This window comes from Watersipora subatra, chromosome 7 (genome assembly GCF_963576615.1).
Source record: "Watersipora subatra chromosome 7, tzWatSuba1.1, whole genome shotgun sequence".
Taxonomy (NCBI): domain Eukaryota; kingdom Metazoa; phylum Bryozoa; class Gymnolaemata; order Cheilostomatida; family Watersiporidae; genus Watersipora; species Watersipora subatra.
In genome coordinates, this window is record NC_088714.1 from 21,795,914 (window position 1) to 21,819,409 (window position 23,496).

Sequence of the window (23,496 nt, forward strand, 5' to 3'; positions counted from 1 at the left end):
AATAATGTTTGAGCATGGAAAAACTTTTACGCGATGCAAGTTTTACTTTCATACACGTCTCACACACGTCTTATACAACTAAAGAGAAATCACGTGTAATCAAAATAGCCTCAAAGATTTAGCTTCAAAGTGCGTAGCAGCAAAGATTCCATCATAAATGTAAAAAAATTTTCACATACATAAAAGTATCAGAAACGTGTTGAAAAAGACTACTATTAGCTTGATACAGTTATTAATTATTTTCATTTTGTTACATGTTACAGTTTTAATGAAACAACTGTAAAGATTTGGAATTGGAAAACTTACTTCGATGCGAACAGAAACAACGAACGCATTAATTGTTATTGGTGTAATCGGGCCATTATTACTACTGTATTGCAGACTTTTCTACTGATCGAGTACTATTATGGCTTCGTAAAGATCAATAGAGTCAAATAGTGGTGGTCAAATGGAGTGGCGTTCAAATGGAAGTGACGTTCAAATAGAAGTGACGTTCAAATAGAAGTGGTTTTCAAATAGAAGTGGTGTTCAATTGAAGGGTGGCGCTCAATTTTTCAATCCTTCTCCCATAGTTGCGCTCAAATAGAAGTAGCATTCAAATACAGGTTTTATGGTTTGTTTGCTTGCCTTCGGCGGTGGCTGACTAGGCTACGAGATCGCCAAATGTGGTAGTATGGCAGGTCACAAGAGATGGGTGCTATATTGTTTTCTTAGTATTGTTTTGCTCAGAAGGAATGTTTTTAAGAACATAAGTAGAAATATTTACATTAGTACGATCTGAAAAACTGTCATAGAGGAAACCCAGAACTTGAATTGCCGGGAATAAAAGTTGGGTTATGCTGTACGTGATATATGATAACTCCACATTATATAATGAATGAAAACAAAACACATGTAGTTTACTGAGTTTCCTCAACAAATGAAACTTAGTGAGGTGCGTTGTACGTCATTTCATTCCTATGACAAGCAAATGGGCCAAGATACGAAACTAACAAAATGCAAAAGGCTTTTTGGCCTTTCATATCTAGAAACGTCTTTTGTAAGTTGAAGCAAAATTTCTTTCAAAAGATATTTCGTAACTTGAAAATTTCCTATGTAGAGTCTTTCTTATGTAGGGGTTCTCCTGTATGTTAATGGTTACTATCACGTAAACATGGACAAATTTATGTTCATCAACCATCGTGTTTACACTGTCCTTGCGTTTATCATTGTCATTTATACTAGAATTTATTTGAATATTGATGACTTTGCTTTTTTATACTGCTACATAAAGATTGCCATGTTCTATAGAAGCGTCAATCCACAAGCATCTAAAGAAGATCTGTTTTTGGAATTGTCAGATCCTATACTATCAGTCATAGTTAACCCATCCAAACGACAGAAGGAATAGTTTATTAAAATGGTAACCAATTTAGAAAAAAGATTTTTTCATCTAGACCTGCAGATTTTTGCAATGTGAAAGCAGTCGACGTTGAAAAACAGTGTAGATCCAGAGGTGATACAGTGTGCTCTGATTATTTGATAACTAAAGAAATTTTACTAAGCTAGGGAGCTTTTTCAATAAAGCATTTAGAAAACCAATGGAGCTTGTTATCTGATAGAAGCAATACAAGTGGCTAAACTAACGACATTCATTTCTCATTAAACAAAACACTTTGAAACACGAAGAGACGAGTTTCTTGAAATGTTTAGGTCAATTACACCAACGTGGTCAATAGTAATTGCTCGAGGTGGCGCGATATTTGCCAGCTAGTCTTTGCTTAATGAACTCCCTTGACACAACCTTCGATTAAATGTCATGTCTCAAAATACGTTTTGTCGATACGTTCATTCAATGTCATGTCATACGGTTTGGTATCAAGAATACTTGCCTGGTTTGAAACTATTGATTCTGTGGCTGGAGTTGAAGTGGTTCATTTTGCTTCTCAGTAGATCCAATGGTCGGTTGTGTGCGAGACAATTGATTTTTCTGTTTTTTTTTCATTCTTTGCCATCTCCAGATGATCTCATTTACTCGTATACATACTCTCATGAAGTTTGAGATGGGTAACGCTTGAAGAACGCTCACTTATCTATCGTAATATACCAGCCGCGGGTCGTTCGAATCGTACTACTGGTCATTGAGTGTGTTGCCACTGGCTAGAATAGTATCTATGGCTAGTCACAGCTCGTGCGCAGCTACTCTCTTGGAATATTACAGTCAAACTGATAGAGTATGTATCTATGGACTTTGATGTGTTCTGGTTGCTGGTGCTGCACTGCATAGTGATAGTTTTGCAAAAGTACTTGACTGGTTAATGTGCTGTATAATTTGTTAAGAGGCGAGGAGTTTTGGAATAAAGGTTAAATTGAATGATTGTTGAATATTGCTACCCCGTTCTAGCACTAGGGGATTTTGCATGGAATTCAAATCCTTTAACTGTTTAATTTGCATGTTGACTAGAGTAAAACACTTGTTTAATCATAGATATTGGTGTTAGTACAATTACTATGTGGAGTGGGACTGATTCCTAGGCTTTTAATAAAGATCGTAATCTGCTTGTATTTCAGGGAGTGACACCTCAGGCGTCAGCGCCTTTTGCCGCTGCCCCAGGGCCTCAATTCCAGCAGCAGTCTGTTAGTTCTTCTGGTGCGTCAAGTGCTCTTACCAACCCTGGTGCTACACACAATGAGCAGATTAATGGAGCGTCTGACCCTCCTTCCCAGAATGGTTGGTTATTACAAAAAATAGCTCAAGTTTACTTCGTGCTGTTATAGTTGGGCTCTCGCTGTATGAATGAATTGCAGCCGACATCATGCGATAGAACGAGTTCCTTGCACTTTTGAAGGCTGACTGACCGCATTTTAAAATTAAATTTATTTAAAGCAATTTTATTCATTTTCAGGAATGATTTTGATTTTAGCTCAGTAAAAACCAGTTTTGGTTAGCCAGAAATGCTCACATAGCAAGCTCTTTGCTATCATTCAAATTAGACATTTTTTGCAGCAAAACATAAATATATGACTCAACAATACCAAAGATGTTTACATCATTTGCATTGTTGAGTCAGTCATTGGATACTAAACAATGAACTTTCCCCTACTTTCCCTTGTTTTACATAACGCATCACTAGAATCATTTTATAAGTGTATGAATAGACCAAGTAATAAAAGCTCACTGGAGAAATAAGACTGACACCGGTAATACTTTTTGAGCACTGTTATAAGCTATAAGTTCTGTAGTTGAATGTCTAGTGGTTAGGCTACCGGCTCGGTGAGGTGAATCTTCTGCTCGAGTTGGCATGGCTGAAGCAGATTCCGTTAATACCCTATTTATACGTTCCACATCAATTTTCCATGACTGATTATAAACTATACTCTGTGCTCGCTACCATTAGATGAGTGTTATTACATACTCTGTGCTCCATAGTGGTCACTACCATTAGATGAGTGTTATTACATACTCTGTGCTCCATAGTAGTCACTACCATTAGATGAGTGTTATTACATACTCTGTGCTCCATAGTAGTCACTACCATTAGATGAGTGTTATTACATACTCTGTGCTCCATAGTGGTCACTACCATTAGATGAGTGTTAATACATACTCTGTGCTCCATAGTAGTCACTACCATTAGATGAGTGTTATTACATACTCTGTACTCCATAGTAGTCACTACCATTAGATGAGTATTAATACATACTCTGTACTCCATAGTAGTCACTACCATTAGATGAGTGTTATTACATACTCTGTGCTCCATAGTAGTCACTACCATTAGATAAGTGTTATTACATACTCTGTGCTCCATAGTAGTCACTACCATTAGATGAGTGTTATTACATACTCTGCGCTCCATAGTAGTCACTACCATTAGATGAGTGTTATTACATACTCTGTGCTCCATAGTGGTCACTACCATTAGATGAGTGTTAATACATACTCAGTGCTCCATAGTAGTCACTACCATTAGATGAGTGTTATTACATACTCTGTGCTCCATAGTAGTCACTACCATTAGATAAGTGTTATTACATACTCTGTGCTCCATAGTAGTCACTACCATTAGATGAGTGTTATTACATACTCTGTGCTCCATAGTGGTCACTACCATTAGATGAGTGTTAATACATACTCTGTGCTCCATAGTAGTCACTACCATTAGATGAGTGTTATTACATACTCTGTGCTCCATAGTAGTCACTACCATTAGATGAGTGTTATTACATACTCTGCGCTCCATAGTAGTCACTACCATTAGATGAGTGTTATTACATACTCTGTGCTCCATAGTGGTCACTACCATTAGATGAGTGTTAATACATACTCTGTGCTCCATAGTAGTCACTACCATTAGATGAGTGTTATTACATACTCTGTGCTCCATAGTGGTCACTACCATTAGATGAGTGTTATTAGATACTCAGTGCTCCATAGTAGTCACTACCATTAGATGAGTGTTATTACATACTCTGTGCTCCATAGTGGTCACTACCATTAGATGAGTGTTAATACATACTCTGTGCTCCATAGTAGTCACTACCATTAGATGAGTATTAATACATACTCTGTGCTCCATAGTAGTCACTACCATTAGATGAGTGTTAATACATACTCTGTGCTCCATAGTAGTCACTACCATTAGATGAGTGTTATTACATACTCTGTGCTCCATAGTGGTCACTACCATTAGATGAGTGTTAATACATACTCTGTGCTCCATAGTAGTCACTACCATTAGATGAGTGTTATTACATACTCTGTGCTCCATAGTAGTCACTACCATTAGATGAGTGTTATTACATACTCTGTGCTCCATAGTAGTCACTACCATTAGATGAGTGTTATTACATACTCTGTGCTCCATAGTGGTCACTACCATTAGATGAGTGTTAATACATACTCTGTGCTCCATAGTAGTCACTACCATTAGATGAGTGTTATTACATACTCTGTACTCCATAGTAGTCACTACCATTAGATGAGTGTTATTACATACTCTGCGCTCCATAGTAGTCACTACCATTAGATGAGTGTTATTACATACTCTGTGCTCCATAGTGGTCACTACCATTAGATGAGTGTTAATACATACTCTGTGCTCCATAGTAGTCACTACCATTAGATGAGTGTTATTACATACTCTGTGCTCCATAGTGGTCACTACCATTAGATGAGTGTTATTAAATACTCAGTGCTCCATAGTAGTCACTACCATTAGATGAGTGTTAATACATGCTCTGTGCTCCATAGTAGTCACTACCATTAGATGAGTGTTATTACATACTCTGTGCTCCATAGTGGTCACTACCATTAGATGAGTGTTATTACATACTCTGTGCTCCATAGTGGTCACTACCATTAGATGAGTGTTATTACATACTCTGTGCTCCATAGTAGTCACTACCATTAGATGAGTGTTATTACATACTCTGTGCTCCATAGTGGTCACTACCATTAGATGAGTGTTATTACATACTCTGTGCTCCATAGTGGTCACTACCATTAGATGAGTGTTATTACATACTCTGTGCTCCATAGTAGTCACTACCATTAGATGAGTGTTAATACATACTCTGTGCTCCATAGTGGTCACTACCATTAGATGAGTGTTATTACATACTCTGTGCTCCATAGTGGTCACTACCATTAGATGAGTGTTATTACATACTCTGTGCTCCATAGTAGTCACTACCATTAGATAAGTGTTATTACATACTCTGTGCTCCATAGTGGTCACTACCATTAGATAAGTGTTAATACATACTCTGTGCTCCATAGTGGTCACTACCATTAGATGAGTGTTATTACATACTCTGTGCTCCATAGTAGTCACTACCATTAGATGAGTGTTAATACATACTCTGTGCTCCATAGTAGTCACTACCATTAGATAAGTGTTAATACATACTCTGTGCTCCATAGTAGTCACTACCATTAGATGAGTGTTATTACATACTCTGTGCTCCATAGTGGTCACTACCATTAGATGAGTGTTATTACATACTCTGTGCTCCATAGTAGTCACTACCATTAGATGAGTGTTAATACATACTCTGTGCTCCATAGTGGTCACTACCATTAGATAAGTGTTAATACATACTCTGCGCTCCATAGTAGTCACTACCATTAGATGAGTGTTAATACATACTCTGTGCTCCATAGTAGTCACTACCATTAGATGAGTGTTATTACATACTCTATGCTCCATAGTGGTCACTACCATTAGATGAGTGTTATTACATACTCTGTGCTCCATAGTAGTCACTACCATTAGATGAGTGTTAATACATACTCTGTGCTCCATAGTGGTCACTACCATTAGATAAGTGTTAATACATACTCTGCGCTCCATAGTAGTCACTACCATTAGATAAGTGTTATTACATACTCTGTGCTCCATAGTGGTCACTACCATTAGATGAGTGTTATTACATACTCTGTGCTCCATAGTAGTCACTACCATTAGATGAGTGTTAATACATACTCTGTGCTCCATAGTAGTCACTACCATTAGATAAGTGTTATTACATACTCTGTGCTCCATAGTGGTCACTACCATTAGATGAGTGTTATTACATACTCTGTGCTCCATAGTAGTCACTACCATTAGATGAGTGTTAATACATACTCTGTGCTCCATAGTGGTCACTACCATTAGATAAGTGTTAATACATACTCTGCGCTCCATAGTAGTCACTACCATTAGATGAGTGTTATTACATACTCTGTGCTCCATAGTGGTCACTACCATTAGATAAGTGTTATTACATACTCTGTGCTCCATAGTGGTCACTACCATTAGATGAGTGTTATTACATACTCTGCGCTCCATAGTAGTCACTACCATTAGATGAGTGTTATTACATACTCTGTGCTCCATAGTGGTCACTACCATTAGATGAGTGTTATTACATACTCTGTGCTCCATAGTAGTCACTACCATTAGATGAGTGTTAATACATACTCTGTGCTCCATAGTGGTCACTACCATTAGATGAGTGTTAATACATACTCTGTGCTCCATAGTAGTCACTACCATTAGATGAGTGTTATTACATACTCTGTGCTCCATAGTGGTCACTACCATTAGATGAGTGTTATTACATACTCTGCGCTCCATAGTAGTCACTACCATTAGATGAGTGTTATTACATACTCTGTGCTCCATAGTGGTCACTACCATTAGATGAGTATTATTACATACTCTGTGCTCCATAGTGGTCACTACCATTAGATAAGTGTTAATACATACTCTGCGCTCCATAGTGGTCACTACCATTAGATGAGTGTTAATACATACTCTGTGCTCCATAGTAGTCACTACCATTAGATGAGTGTTATTACATACTCTGTGCTCCATAGTGGTCACTACCATTAGATGAGTGTTATTACATACTCTGTGCTCCATAGTGGTCACTACCATTAGATGAGTGTTATTACATACTCTGTGCTCCATAGTAGTCACTACCATTAGATGAGTGTTATTACATACTCTGTGCTCCATAGTGGTCACTACCATTAGATGAGTGTTATTACATACTCTGTGCTCCATAGTGGTCACTACCATTAGATGAGTGTTATTACATACTCTGTGCTCCATAGTGGTCACTACCATTAGATGAGTGTTATTACATACTCTGTGCTCCATAGTGGTCACTACCATTAGATGAGTGTTATTACATACTCTGTGCTCCATAGTGGTCACTACCATTAGATGAGTGTTAATACATACTCTGTGCTCCATAGTGGTCACTACCATTAGATGAGTGTTATTACATACTCTGTGCTCCATAGTGGTCACTACCATTAGATGAGTGTTAATACATACTCTGTGCTCCATAGTGGTCACTACCATTAGATGAGTGTTATTACATACTCTGTACTCCATAGTGGTCACTACCATTAGATGAGTGTTAATACATACTCTGTGCTCCATAGTAGTCACTACCATTAGATAAGTGTTATTACATACTCTGTGCTCCATAGTAGTCACTACCATTAGATGAGTGTTATTACATACTCTGTGCTCCATAGTGGTCACTACCATTAGATGAGTGTTATTACATACTCTGTGCTCCATAGTGGTCACTACCATTAGATGAGTGTTAATACATACTCTGTGCTCCATAGTAGTCACTACCATTAGATGAGTGTTATTACATACTCTGTGCTCCATAGTGGTCACTACCATTAGATAAGTGTTAATACATACTCTGCGCTCCATAGTGGTCACTACCATTAGATGAGTGTTATTACATACTCTGTGCTCCATAGTAGTCACTACCATTAGATGAGTGTTAATACATACTCTGTGCTCCATAGTGGTCACTACCATTAGATGAGTGTTAATACATACTCTGTGCTCCATAGTAGTCACTACCATTAGATGAGTGTTATTACATACTCTGTGCTCCATAGTAGTCACTACCATTAGATGAGTGTTAATACATACTCTGTGCTCCATAGTGGTCACTACCATTAGATGAGTGTTATTACATACTCTGTGCTCCATAGTGGTCACTACCATTAGATGAGTGTTATTACATACTCTGTGCTCCATAGTAGTCACTACCATTAGATAAGTGTTATTACATACTCTGTGCTCCATAGTGGTCACTACCATTAGATAAGTGTTATTACATACTCTGTGCTCCATAGTGGTCACTACCATTAGATGAGTGTTATTACATACTCTGTGCTCCATAGTGGTCACTACCATTAGATGAGTGTTATTACATACTCTGTACTCCATAGTGGTCACTACCATTAGATGAGTGTTAATACATACTCTGTGCTCCATAGTAGTCACTACCATTAGATGAGTGTTAATACATACTCTGTGCTCCATAGTAGTCACTACCATTAGATGAGTGTTATTACATACTCTGTGCTCCATAGTAGTCACTACCATTAGATGAGTGTTATTACATACTCTGTGCTCCATAGTGGTCACTACCATTAGATAAGTGTTAATACATACTCTGTGCTCCATAGTAGTCACTACCATTAGATGAGTGTTATTACATACTCTGTGCTCCATAGTAGTCACTACCATTAGATGAGTGTTATTACATACTCTGTGCTCCATAGTAGTCACTACCATTAGATGAGTGTTATTACATACTCTGTGCTCCATAGTGGTCACTACCATTAGATAAGTGTTAATACATACTCTGTGCTCCATAGTAGTCACTACCATTAGATGAGTGTTAATACATACTCTGTGCTCCATAGTAGTCACTACCATTAGATGAGTGTTAATACATACTCTGTGCTCCATAGTAGTCACTACCATTAGATAAGTGTTAATACATACTCTGTGCTCCATAGTGGTCACTACCATTAGATGAGTGTTAATACATACTCTGTGCTCCATAGTGGTCACTACCATTAGATAAGTGTTATTACATACTCTGTGCTCCATAGTGGTCACTACCATTAGATGAGTGTTATTACATACTCTGTGCTCCATAGTGGTCACTACCATTAGATGAGTGTTAATACATACTCTGTGCTCCATAGTGGTCACTACCATTAGATGAGTGTTATTACATACTCTGTACTCCATAGTGGTCACTACCATTAGATGAGTGTTAATACATACTCTGTGCTCCATAGTAGTCACTACCATTAGATGAGTGTTAATACATACTCTGTGCTCCATAGTAGTCACTACCATTAGATGAGTGTTATTACATACTCTGTGCTCCATAGTGGTCACTACCATTAGATAAGTGTTATTACATACTCTGTGCTCCATAGTGGTCACTACCATTAGATAAGTGTTATTACATACTCTGTGCTCCATAGTGGTCACTACCATTAGATGAGTGTTATTACATACTCTGTGCTCCATAGTGGTCACTACCATTAGATGAGTGTTAATACATACTCTGTGCTCCATAGTGGTCACTACCATTAGATGAGTGTTATTACATACTCTGTGCTCCATAGTGGTCACTACCATTAGATAAGTGTTATTACATACTCTGTGCTCCATAGTGGTCACTACCATTAGATGAGTGTTAATACATACTCTGCGCTCCATAGTGGTCACTACCATTAGATGAGTGTTATTACATACTCTGTGCTCCATAGTAGTCACTACCATTAGATGAGTGTTATTACATACTCTGTACTCCATAGTAGTCACTACCATTAGATGAGTGTTATTACATACTCTGTGCTCCATAGTAGTCACTACCATTAGATGAGTGTTATTACATACTCTGTGCTCCATAGTAGTCACTACCATTAGATGAGTGTTATTACATACTCTGTGCTCCATAGTAGTCACTACCATTAGATGAGTGTTATTACATACTCTGTGCTCCATAGTGGTCACTACCATTAGATGAGTGTTATTACATACTCTGTGCTCCATAGTAGTCACTACCATTAGATGAGTGTTATTACATACTCTGTGCTCCATAGTAGTCACTACCATTAGATGAGTGTTAATACATACTCTGTGCTCCATAGTAGTCACTACCATTAGATGAGTGTTATTACATACTCTGTGCTCCATAGTGGTCACTACCATTAGATGAGTGTTATTACATACTCTGTGCTCCATAGTAGTCACTACCATTAGATGAGTGTTATTACATACTCTGTGCTCCATAGTGGTCACTACCATTAGATGAGTGTTATTACATACTCTGTGCTCCATAGTAGTCACTACCATTAGATGAGTGTTATTACATACTCTGTGCTCCATAGTAGTCACTACCATTAGATGAGTGTTAATACATACTCTGTGCTCCATAGTAGTCACTACCATTAGATGAGTGTTATTACATACTCTGTGCTCCATAGTAGTCACTACCATTAGATGAGTGTTAATACATACTCTGTGCTCCATAGTGGTCACTACCATTAGATGAGTGTTATTACATACTCTGTGCTCCATAGTGGTCACTACCATTAGATGAGTGTTATTACATACTCTGTGCTCCATAGTAGTCACTACCATTAGATGAGTGTTATTACATACTCTGTGCTCCATAGTAGTCACTACCATTAGATGAGTGTTATTACATACTCTGTGCTCCATAGTAGTCACTACCATTAGATGAGTGTTATTACATACTCTGTACTCCATAGTAGTCACTACCATTAGATGAGTGTTATTACATACTCTGTGCTCCATAGTAGTCACTACCATTAGATGAGTGTTATTACATACTCTGTACTCCATAGTAGTCACTACCATTAGATGAGTGTTAATACATACTCTGTGCTCCATAGTAGTCACTACCATTAGATGAGTGTTATTACATACTCTGTGCTCCATAGTAGTCACTACCATTAGATGAGTGTTATTACATACTCTGTACTCCATAGTAGTCACTACCATTTGATGAGTGTTAATACATACTCTGCGCTCCATAGTGGTCACTACCATTAGATGAGTGTTATTACATACTCTGTACTCCATAGTAGTCACTACCATTAGATGAGTGTTAATACATACTCTGTGCTCCATAGTAGTCACTACCATTAGATGAGTGTTATTACATACTCTGTGCTCCATAGTAGTCACTACCATTAGATGAGTGTTATTACATACTCTGTGCTCCATAGTAGTCACTACCATTAGATAAGTGTTATTACATACTCTGTGCTCCATAGTGGTCACTACCATTAGATGAGTGTTATTACATACTCTGTGCTCCATAGTAGTCACTACCATTAGATGAGTGTTAATACATACTCTGCGCTCCATAGTGGTCACTACCATTAGATGAGTGTTAATACATACTCTGCGCTCCATAGTAGTCACTACCATTAGATGAGTGTTATTACATACTCTGTGCTCCATAGTGGTCACTACCATTAGATGAGTGTTAATACATACTCTGTGCTCCATAGTAGTCACTACCATTAGATGAGTGTTATTACATACTCTGTGCTCCATAGTGGTCACTACCATTAGATGAGTATTAATACATACTCTGTGCTCCATAGTAGTCACTACCATTAGATAAGTGTTATTACATACTCTGTGCTCCATAGTAGTCACTACCATTAGATGAGTGTTAATACATACTCTGTGCTCCATAGTAGTCACTACCATTAGATAAGTGTTATTACATACTCTGTGCTCCATAGTAGTCACTACCATTAGATGAGTGTTAATACATACTCTGTGCTCCATAGTGGTCACTACCATTAGATGAGTGCTAATACATACTCTGTGCTCCATAGTAGTCACTACCATTAGATAAGTGTTATTTCATACTCTGTGCTCCATAGTGGTCACTACCATTAGATGAGTGTTATTAAATACTCAGTGCTCCATAGTAGTCACTACCATTAGATGAGTGTTATTACATACTCTATGCTCCATAGTAGTCACTACCATTAGATGAGTATTATTGCATACTCTGTGCTCCATAGTAGTCACTACCATTAGATAAGTGTTATTACATACTCTGTGCTCCATAGTAGTCACTACCATTAGATGAGTGTTATTAAATACTCTGTGCTCCATAGTAGTAACTACCATTAGATGAGTGTTAATACATACTCTGTGCTCCATAGTGGTCACTACCATTAGATGAGTGTTAATACATACTCTGTGCTCCATAGTAGTCACTACCATTAGATAAGTGTTATTACATACTCTGTGCTCCATAGTGGTCACTACCATTAGATGAGTGTTATTAAATACTCAGTGCTCCATAGTAGTCACTACCATTAGATGAGTGTTATTACATACTCTGTGCTCCATAGTAGTCACTACCATTAGATGAGTGTTATTACATACTCTGTGCTCCATAGTAGTCACTACCATTAGATAAGTGTTATTACATACTCTGTGCTCCATAGTAGTCACTACCATTAGATGAGTGGTAATATTTACTCTGTGCTCCATAGTAGTCACTACCATTAGATGAGTGTTATTACATACTCTGTGCTCCATAGTGGTCACTACCATTAGATGAGTGTTATTACATACTCTATGCTGTGGTTGGTTAAACATATTAAACATATATTGGTAAATTGGACATAGGTGCCTTGCATGAATAGCTGGAGTGGTAGCTAATGGCTCTAATCAATTATTTTTGCTTTTACAAATTCATTGATGTCTTGTAGAAGTAACTCTTCAAGAGGCCAATATGTGGACACAGAAGGATATCGCATCCTTCAAGAACGCCATAAAGAAAGAATCCAAGATGGAGAATCATACAGATTGTATAATTAAAGTTGGCTCAGGGGAAACCGTAACGGTGAGTATCAGGTGTGCTCCCCATATTCTGTAACATGAAATCACACATGCTAGTCATATACGTGACGTGAAATCACACATGCTCCTCATATTCTGTAGCGTGAAATCACGCATGCTCCTCATATTCTGTAACATGAAATCACACATGCTCCCATATTCTGTAACAAGAAATCACACATGCTCCCATATTCTGTAACATGAAATCACGTATGCTCCTCATATTCTGTAACATGAAATCTCACATGCTCCTCATATTCTGTAACATGAAATTACACATGTTCCTCATATTCTGTAACATGAAATCACACGTGCTCCTCATATTCTCACGAGTTGAATCATATTTTGTGGGATTGTCTCTTTTCATTGCCTAAAGTGTGGATTATGTTTCAGTTGCCCATGTAGTTGCAGTAGAACTTTGATATGGTATATATTCGTATTGTGCTATTTACAGCATGGTTGCTCCTGCAATAGCAGTGTACTACTGTATAATGGATGTTGCCTAGTTTGTTCTTAGAATTAACATTACATGTATTCTTCTTACTATTTGCAATTAAGCAAACTGCTCAGTTGACAGCTCCTATCTAACACTTGTTACAGTTCCTATCTGACACTTGTGACGGCTCCTATCTGACACTTGTGACAGCTCCTATCTGACACTTGTGACAGCTCCTATCTGACACTTGTGACAGCTCCTACTTGCCACTTTTGACAGTTCATGTCTGACACTTGTGACGGCTCCTATCTGACACTTGTGACGACTCCTATCTGACACTTGTGACAGCTATTATCTGACACTTGTGACAGCTTCTATCTGACACTTGTGAAAGCTCCTATCCGACATTTGCTTGCTATTGTCTCTGTTTTGGCACCCTCCACTTAGGCTGTATTGCATAGATGTATGAATAAAGAAGATATTGGACCTATTTGGGCTAGGACACTGATGGAGCTATGTTTGTTTTATGTTAGTAGTTATATTTCTTGATAGCATTCCTTTTACAATTATCAGTATTACGCAGAACCAAAGGACAAGCCAGCTTTATAGCTAGTGGTTATCGCTGAGTGTGCCATTAGAGAAAATCTTCTGGAACACTCTTTGCTCTTGCGCTAGAAAAGGCAAACCGCTTGTGGCTGCGAGTTGTTAATTATGTCGCAAGGCATATACCGTAAAACCTCTGTTTGAATGCCATGTCGCTGTATTTTTCAAACTTTCCTTTATTAATAGTTGCATTTTATTACAAGTGACAGTCTAATAGAGGGTGGCACTGTATTTTTCGACTAGTTCGTCAGAATTTTAATTAAGATAAATTTAACCCTTTTGCGAAGCGATGCTAATGTCACCTATATTTTGCACTTTCCTTTGGGCTGAGTGACATTATTGCTGTCGGCCTCAGAGTTTTTCCTAAACCATTTTTCATACACATTAAAGTATCAGACTGAGTTAAACAGGGGTAATACAAAAGTACAAACAGAGTACTACTTTGACTATAACGTATAGGTATTTATTATTTCAATGGCGTTGTTTTCAAAGTTTTAAACAAAAAACCATGGAGCTTTGGAGTTAGAAAATAGATTTTGATACGCTATAACAATGGCTGCTATAACATCATACGCTGTTCCTGAAGACTATTCTCACCGTGCAAGGGCTTTAAAGTCTTCAGGACGGATTGTGAACCACATTACAAACGAATCTCAAGACAATAGATTGGATTTGGACCTTGGTGACTTCGTATCAGCGTTTAGTTCGGATGATTGTTACGATTGATCTTCTCAGGTGCACCGTCACTAAAACCAAGACAGCCACTACAACAATGACAAAAGAATTAATCGTTAATAATGTAACAGAGTCAATATTATTACCAGTTTGTTGACACTTCTACTGGATCACTTTCTATTACGGGTTCGTAAAGATCAAAGAATGGCAAAGTGGCGGTCAAACAGGAGTGGCATTCAATTAAAGGCCGGCACTGTATGTTTCAACCCATTTACTATGATGGCCTTCTATGAGAAGTGGCGTTCAAATAGAGATTTTACAGAATGACTCTCGCATAAATACTAGAAACAACACACTACTTCATTGCAACAGTAAACAAGCTCATCTGCGTCAACTCGCAGTACTTTGCGATAAAAATAGCTGTTATTCCTAAAAGTTAATGAAGGCTCTCACCATCAAAGCTTTTTTAATCGGTGTCTCAATCAGAAATCTATTAGCACTCCCCGAAGAGTTCCGTGTAGCACCCGTGAGTTTTGCAATGCTGTTTCTCTTCCTGTTAGTAAGTTTTTCGATACACACTCAAACCTCTACATGGCAAGTTTAGCCATTTACTTCCTGTATTGAGACCCATCATATGTTGGAGTAAATATCCTCGCTAGAATGCATAATGCTTTGTTTAAATCATTTCAGCGCACCATAAACAGCAATAAATAATCAAGTAAATATATGGGTCATGATCACAGAAACCATGGATAAGCCGGGATTGTAAGATTTGTAGTTATCTACATTAGCAAAAGGAGAAAATTCTCAATTATTTTGCAAAAAAAGTTTTGATTCTAGCTTAATTACAGCAGATTTTATGGTCAATAAACTGAATGCACGTTTACCATTTGTGCGAAAACATAGTTCTGAAAAAACTGGTGTTAAAGTTTGAGAAACGAAAACCAATGCACAATTTTGTTTACATTTCAAAACGTTATAGCAACCAATATCAAGAAGTTGTTATATTTATCTAAATTTCTGTATTTATATCCAAAAAATTATGCTGAATTTAAAAATCTTAACAGATTTTAGCTGGTTGTCATAGAAATAGCTGTATATCTATAAAAAAAATGTATTACTTAAATTTGCAGATATTAAAAACGGCTTGGCAGTATCGCGATATCGGGCACAGCTAAATCATCAACAAAATTTTTATAAAAATAACAGTAACATATTGCAAACCATCGGTCACTATATACTTCGATCTTGGAAATTCGAATAATTATTCTCATAGTTAAATCTGATAATAGTCTTATAAAATCGAATAATTATTCTTATAATTGAATATTGTAATAATCTTGTAAGAATCGTTAGGAAAATATCATCATAATTCCCTTTGCTTTCACTGCTTTTAACATAAGTTGGAATACCAAAGTACTCATAAGTGTCCAAAATGTCAGAGTTATCTTTAAAATCGACAAAAAAGAAAAGATTATATTTATCGGAAGCCATTTTTCAGTTTAGCATAGCAACTGTTTTAAGGGTTTTTTTTTCCGAGGGTAAAGACTTCTATTGGCTAAACTGACTTCAAATTCAGAAAGATCACTCCTTGATTGGTGTAGATGCACGTATTACGAAAATCGTTACCAATATTATAAATTCAGTTGGTGCAACTTCTAAGTCAGATAACTCAACTTCGTGATTTGCGACTTACCCATGGTTTCTGTGACCGCGACACATATATAACATTTCAGCAAATGCATTATACAAAACTACATCAAATAAATATAAACATTTATGTTGTATGTAAAAACTACATTAATGAAGTGGTAGTCAGTTAAAACAGGTTTTTTATTGTGACTTTACCGGAGAGACGAAAATGTAACTGTAGGTAAGACGTAAGTTTGTTGCTAGAATGAGTGATAAAATAGCAAATGTACCTTCCTTTAACTTATATTAGATACATGTATAGTTCAACTGGTCTAATTTCTCTTCATTCTTATGTCTTTCTGTTTTTTCTTTATTTCGGCCTCATTTTTTACTGTTTCTTACAGAGCTGTTGCAAAATGTTCTAAACATCGTAATTATATTGGAAATCAGTTTGTATGCCATGAAAATTTTTTTGCTTGAATTTAAAGATGGGTAATGAAACTTTGGTACGAAGAGGTGATCATAAACGAAGCTTGGATTGTATAAATTATACAAGTCTAGGATATACTTTCTGTACTATCGTAATATTAACAGTGTCTTTGTGTTATTGCAGATACGAGTGCCTACACATGAGAATGGTAATTGCCTATTCTGGGAGTTTGCCACTGATCATTACGATATTGCATTTGGTACATATTTTGAATGGAATAACTCTCCAGAGGATGGCATACATCTACACGTCTCTGATAGCTCAGAAGATGAGGAAGAACCTAATTCTGATGGTTAGTCTTGTTCTGTTCCATGCGAAACCTTTAGCTATTGAGATAAGTCATATTTCTTTGCGCTTGATACAAGCTGGTTGTGATATTTCATAAAATAACAAGACCTTTCCTGGCCTGATTAATGTGACTTGTCAGTCACTAGATGTGTCTGGACTGCAGCATACAAGGGTTAAACACCGTGTAACTTGTCTTTTCTGGGAGCTAGCAACTGGCCTAGTATTTCATATCGCTTGCGTATATCTCGTATCGTTCATCTTTGTGCATCATATCTGTGTCTCATACCATATCTGTGTCTCATACCATGTGTGTCTCATGTTCTTGACTTGCGCATCTCATATTATACACGGGTGTGTCTCACGCCACCTGCATATTTCATTTGTCTGCATGTCTCATACTACCCGCATCTGCATAACTCGTGCCATGCGTCTGCCCTGCATCCATGTGCTAAATATTTAAATTCTTTCGCAATGGAATTGTTCCGCTTGTTCTGACAGAAATATTTCTTGGCGGATGTACACTCAGTATTTTTGTTTTAGCAGCTAAAGTTTTTGTCCATCCAAGAACTTCCATATAAAGTTCTTGAAATCAGCAGAAAGTTCTGCACAACTGTCTACGCATTTGAAGTACAGATACCATGTTTAATATTTTCGCTAGTTTAATAAAACTGGTTGTAAAAGAAAAATTCCATGATTTTTGCGGTTTGATCAAAAGGCAGACCATCATTTCTAACCAAATATCACTATCCGAAACATAAAAACAGTTATCAGAAATATCACTATCCGAAATATAGAAGCATAGTTACCAGAAATATCACTATCTGAAACGTAGAAATGTATAAAAGTAGAAACATGGAAACATAGAAACGTAGTAGGTTATCAGAAATATCTGAGGCTTAATCTTGTAGAATTTTACTAGCATGAGCAGCAGAAACACGTTTGGATCGCTGTTTACAATTGTTTTCATCCATCCATGATGGGAAATCAAAATTTGGAGACCACGAGATTTTTTTGTGAATTTTAAGTATAAAAGAAACTAACTGCTTCATTTTGTTCTGGCGAAATGATAACCCGATATCCTAAATTTATTGTGGCAACATTTGTGGTGGATCAGTTAACGCTGTGATCTTTGACAAATGTTTTTGAAAAGGCTTACCGATAGAAAGAACCGTTCACCCGAGCCGCTATAAACGCTTTCAGTAATGAAAGAGTCAAGTGTAAGAAACACGTTTGAAGCCATTCTGCATTGCACACAGATATAGGTATCATCTAAAGTCCTAGTAAAGCTACATGCAGTTGATGGACCATAGCAGGGATCCCAAGAGCATTGGCTAGGCGGGCCCACAAACTTTCTCTGGCATGTCTTAGTACAATCTGAGTGCAGTTGATTACTTGTCAGTCTACTGTGTAAGTGTTGCGTTCAACTTTGACTTGCAGCAAGAAACTTATTACAGTGGAACCTCGGTTCTCGAGAATAATCCAATCCAGAAGGTTGTTCGAAAACCGAGTTGTTCGAGATCCAAAACAATTATTCCCATTAGAATTAATGTATGTAAATTTTAAACAGTTCCAAGTCGAGAAAACAACTTCGGTAAAGTATTTTTTAAACATTTTACACCATAAACTGTACTGTATACTACATACTATAAATAAAAACTGGTAGATATAGATCGTGTTTATTTTTAATAAAAGATTTTCTATCTATGATGTTGAAAACAGAAAACAAAAAGTAAACATTTCGTATGCTTTGCTCCTAAAACATCGATAGCATTCTAGGTTAAGATTACAGCACCAAAAATTGATAATGAAACAGCAAAGAATGCAACAGATCAGTTACATCAAAAATCGTGTGAAAAAAAATATAAACAGCAATGGCACGTTTACTTCACATATTTGAAGGAGAATCCTATTCGGTAGAGGGACGTCGTCCCAGATGGTTCCTTTCTTTTTGTAAAGAATTCATGAAACGTAACTTGCTTCTCCCTTTGTTAACGAATGTTTCCATGCTGTTTCCGGAGCTGTTCCGAACGTTTAATTTTAATGCGCATGCTCCAGTTTGGTCGAGAGCCGAGACGAACAAATCTCAAATTGGTCGAGAGCCGAAGCGTTTGAGAACCGAGGTTCCACTGTACTTATATTATCTCCTAGCACAATGACTATCTGTCCCAACAGTAGTGTGATAGTGAGCTGCTAGCTGTCACAATAGTGAGTCTCAAATCATATCTTTTTTCTAAATCGGAATTCGTCATGGAGACAGTGTGCACGTGTCATCATATGCTATATGTATATATGCGCAATGGACGGTGTTTTTGATTTATAACATCTGGATAATTATACAGAATTTAAATTATTTATTAATGTTCTACATATATTGCACTTTCTATTCAGTAATTTTCATCGGAAGTTAAAAATTGTTGGAAAATTTTGTTTTACTAATGGTTGTTCTGGCAGCTGTCTTGGCGTGTTCAGACAACTCTAAATGCAAACATACACATAAGTGTGTCAAGAAAACCATTCATCTAGTAATTTGCTAATTACGTTAGGATTCAGTGGTACATTTCCTACGTTGTTTCTTAAGTAGCAGCCTCTATCATGTTTCTGGTTGATGTTCAGTCCAAGGTCTTCCTCATATTTCTCAGTCTTTTTCAGTGCTTCATCTTAAGACAGCGCTGCCTTGGGCCGGTTAGTAATACCCACATCTTTACCCCGCAGCCCTACGCATTTACCACTTTATTTCTATTAAGTTATGACACATGGATGAAGATACCTTAAACGTTGATTTGCAACAAAATTCACATTACAGTTATTTGGTATCAAGAGGTTCACCATGTTTTACTCTGCTGTGTTGTAGGTTTAAAATATGTGGAAATGTGATTACAAGCTCTTAAAAGCTCAAAAACGAACAGTTAATCGCAGCCATCACGAAAACGCCGTTGGTTGGAATCCCTTTCCAAAACCACTCAAATGGGACGTAGTTGTACAAGATGGCTTCTATTTACACTTTCATGCAACCTCATTCATCAAAATATTTCACAAATATATTTCACGCATTCAATAAAACCATGTCTATTGTCCTTACGCCTCTATTTCATCATCATTGTAATGCTGTCACTTTGGGCACCGATATCTCAAAACCTACCGTAAAAATCTGTTTAATTTTTTAACATTGGCTCGAAGGAGTGCATATCATCCTCTGCCAAACATGACGAGCCTGTTGGTCACCTGTGATAGTCGAAAAATACTGCAGAAATTGTTCGCGCCATTTGGTGGGAAGTATGGGTCACATGATCAGATTACGACTAGATGATTAGACCAAGCTGAAACAAAACTTTAAAATAACGAGCATCTATATTTGATACGGGCTTTCCGATAGAACCCGAAGTGTTTGTCATAAACTAGTGCTACGAGAAGTTTTATATTGAGCCTCTTATTGGCCTTTCATTTCACGTGATAACATCAATTGTCAAAACAATAACCAAGTTGAGTACGTCTTCGAAATAAAGGAATTCCAACCTTTGGCGTTTTCGTGATGGCTGCGATTATATGTTAGTTTTTGAGCTTTTAAGAGCTTGTAATCACACTTCCACGTATTTTGCACCTACAACACAGCTGAGTAGGCCCTAAAGGTGAAAACGCACTAGGCGATATTGAGAGCGATATCGCGCCGCGTGGCGCTAATCTGCGCTAGAATTCACTCAGCATGCTCATGCAGAGCGATAACGCTAGACTTTCTCTACACAACTTTATCGCTAGCGAGATGCATTTCGATTGGTTGGCTTTTACCAGAATGCAATTTTATGGCGGGTAATTATTTCTTATCGATGTTCACCAATGTACAGCAGCTACAATTGGCTATTTTGTTACGATTGAAGCTTGTTCAGAACGAACACTGAGTTGTTCATAAATTTAATAATAGCACTACCAGTCCTGTGCACCATAATAAACAAAAGTTACAAAAAATCCGAGTTGACAACCAACATTTGGAGTCAATCGTTGCGCAGGTTGACCATCTGGAGAACAGTAAATATTTAATATATTAAGTATAAAAACCACCACAAAATAAAATATGTATAAAAATAGTGAAAAATATTAGTTAAAAATACAATAATCATTTTTATTATGTAAACTTGTAGTGTAGGCAGTGTACAATCTGTGAAAGTGAGATAGGTTTAATAACAAATGCGTAAGTTGTTTACGTGTCGCCTAGACGGTGCCATATTGACTAACCTGAATTTATTAACAACTCCGAAGAAACTAATGATACGGAATTTTATTGGCAGTTTGTGGGCGTGTCCATTATATCGTTTGCTTGTGAATCGCTCAAGTGTGTTTATGCACATGCCAGCGATATCTCTGCCCTCGTGACGCTCGCGATAAAATCGCCTAGTGTGTTTGGACCTTAAGACATGGTGAATCTTTTGATACCAAATAGCTGTAATGTGAATTTTGTTGCAAGTCAACTTTTAAGGTGCTGTGTCTGGCCTACATGGAAATATTCTAACCTCGGGATTAGTCTCAAACAATGACAACACATCTAATGATTGTTGGCATAACAGCTTTAGTGTCAAGGTCTTATCAAACTCAGGCTATTATTTGGAAGAGAATGTTGAATGCATTTAACGATTCCCATGAGTGCCCATCTTTGTCTCTGGTTGTTGATTAAAGACTCGTTAGGATGACTTGATTCCATGCACGGTAGTCTGCAATGCCAGCTGACATTGCACTCCGTCGCATCACACTCGAAGGTCGTTTACATCTAGAAAGGCTTATAGATATACTTTAAAATCTAAAAAGGCTTTATAGTTGTGGTTTAGTGCTGAGTTCAATCTGATTTGTAGTGGTTTACCACAAACATCTGTATTTGTTGAGATGTAATTTGAACTTGTGTTTGGTGACAATTTGGTAACTTAGTAAATGTTGTAAATCTTGATAACTGTCTATAAAAAGTTGCTGTCCTTTTTCACACAGATAAGGAGAAGGGTGGAGGTGAGGATACAAAACCACGTGGTCCCCCTATTGACGAAATTATACCGATATATCGAAGGGATAGTCATGAGGAGGTCTACTGCGGAAGCCATGTTTACCCAGGCCGTGGCGTTTATCTGCTAAAGTTTGACAACTCCTATTCTTTATGGCGCAGCAAAACATTATATTACAGGGTTTACTATTCACGATGAAAAATACCTAGCTGCAATGTAAGCAAATGCAAGGCAGCATAATATGTTCTCGGTGTGCGAACAGAACAATACATTATTAGTATGTTAGATTATGTTGCTCAATATTTTGTGGTTCAAAGCTAAAAAGGTCAAAGCAGAACATTTTTATGGTAACTTTAAGACATTTAGGCAGAAGTTCGTTGCCATGCTTTGGCATACCATCAAACCTGTAATGCTGTTGTGCAATGCGCTACACGTGTGCAACATATTTATGTGTTGTCAGCTCGTCTTAATTGAGGGAATAACTCTTGCACATTTTTGAAACGTCACATAAGTGAGAATATTTTTGTCATATATTGTTTTATTGAGGCAAAGTGAAAAGTGTTGCTTCTGAAAATTCCTCCTTTTCATGTTATTTATTTCAATATGATCATCTAACTTCAAGGTTTATACACAGCCTATATATGGCATAAACTCAATAAATATGTTCCAAGAGTTGATGTTTTATATATTATTGTACAAATGAGTGCTCAGTGTTGATTGGAAGGCAATATTGTGCCACATAACATATTGAATGAGAGATTTATTGCACAATGAAAAGTGTCTCTCGAGTTTTCTTCGCTGATTATTGAGCCCAGGCATTGTGTAGTATCTATAGTAAGCTGTTGAATCTGTCATCTCACTTCTGCCAAGTTGACAAGCACTTGTCAAGGTAAATGAATGAGTTCATGCTGCTCTTGTCTTGGGCCAATCATAGATTAAAAAACACCCTCATCTGCTTATGTCATTTTATGAGTTCTAATTAATGTTTTGAAAGGCGCATGGAATATGGCGAGAATTTTATGGCTCTATTGTACACTTGTCCATACAGTCGTTTGAATATTGTCTGCTGGCGTGTAAGTATTACGAGACGTGTTTTGTATTGTGATAAGATTTCAAGGCAATAAACATGCATGATACCACTCTGTAAATGTAAAGGACATAATCAGCACGCAAGCTGGA

General features: G+C 37.2%; 1 protein-coding gene across 1 annotated transcript in view; it reads left to right on the forward strand.

The window, feature by feature from the left end:
• LOC137399602 (Golgi resident protein GCP60-like) overlaps positions 1-22,989 on the forward strand; it is a 40,522-nt gene extending 17,533 nt beyond the window's left edge. The window contains exons 6-9 of the mRNA XM_068085780.1: positions 2,551-2,710; positions 13,085-13,218; positions 17,174-17,342; positions 22,307-22,989. Coding sequence (XP_067941881.1) covers positions 2,551-2,710; positions 13,085-13,218; positions 17,174-17,342; positions 22,307-22,515 — 672 coding nt within the window. The 3' untranslated portion in view covers positions 22,516-22,989. The remainder of the gene's footprint in view (positions 1-2,550; positions 2,711-13,084; positions 13,219-17,173; positions 17,343-22,306) is intronic.
• Positions 22,990-23,496: the final 507 nt, after the last annotated feature.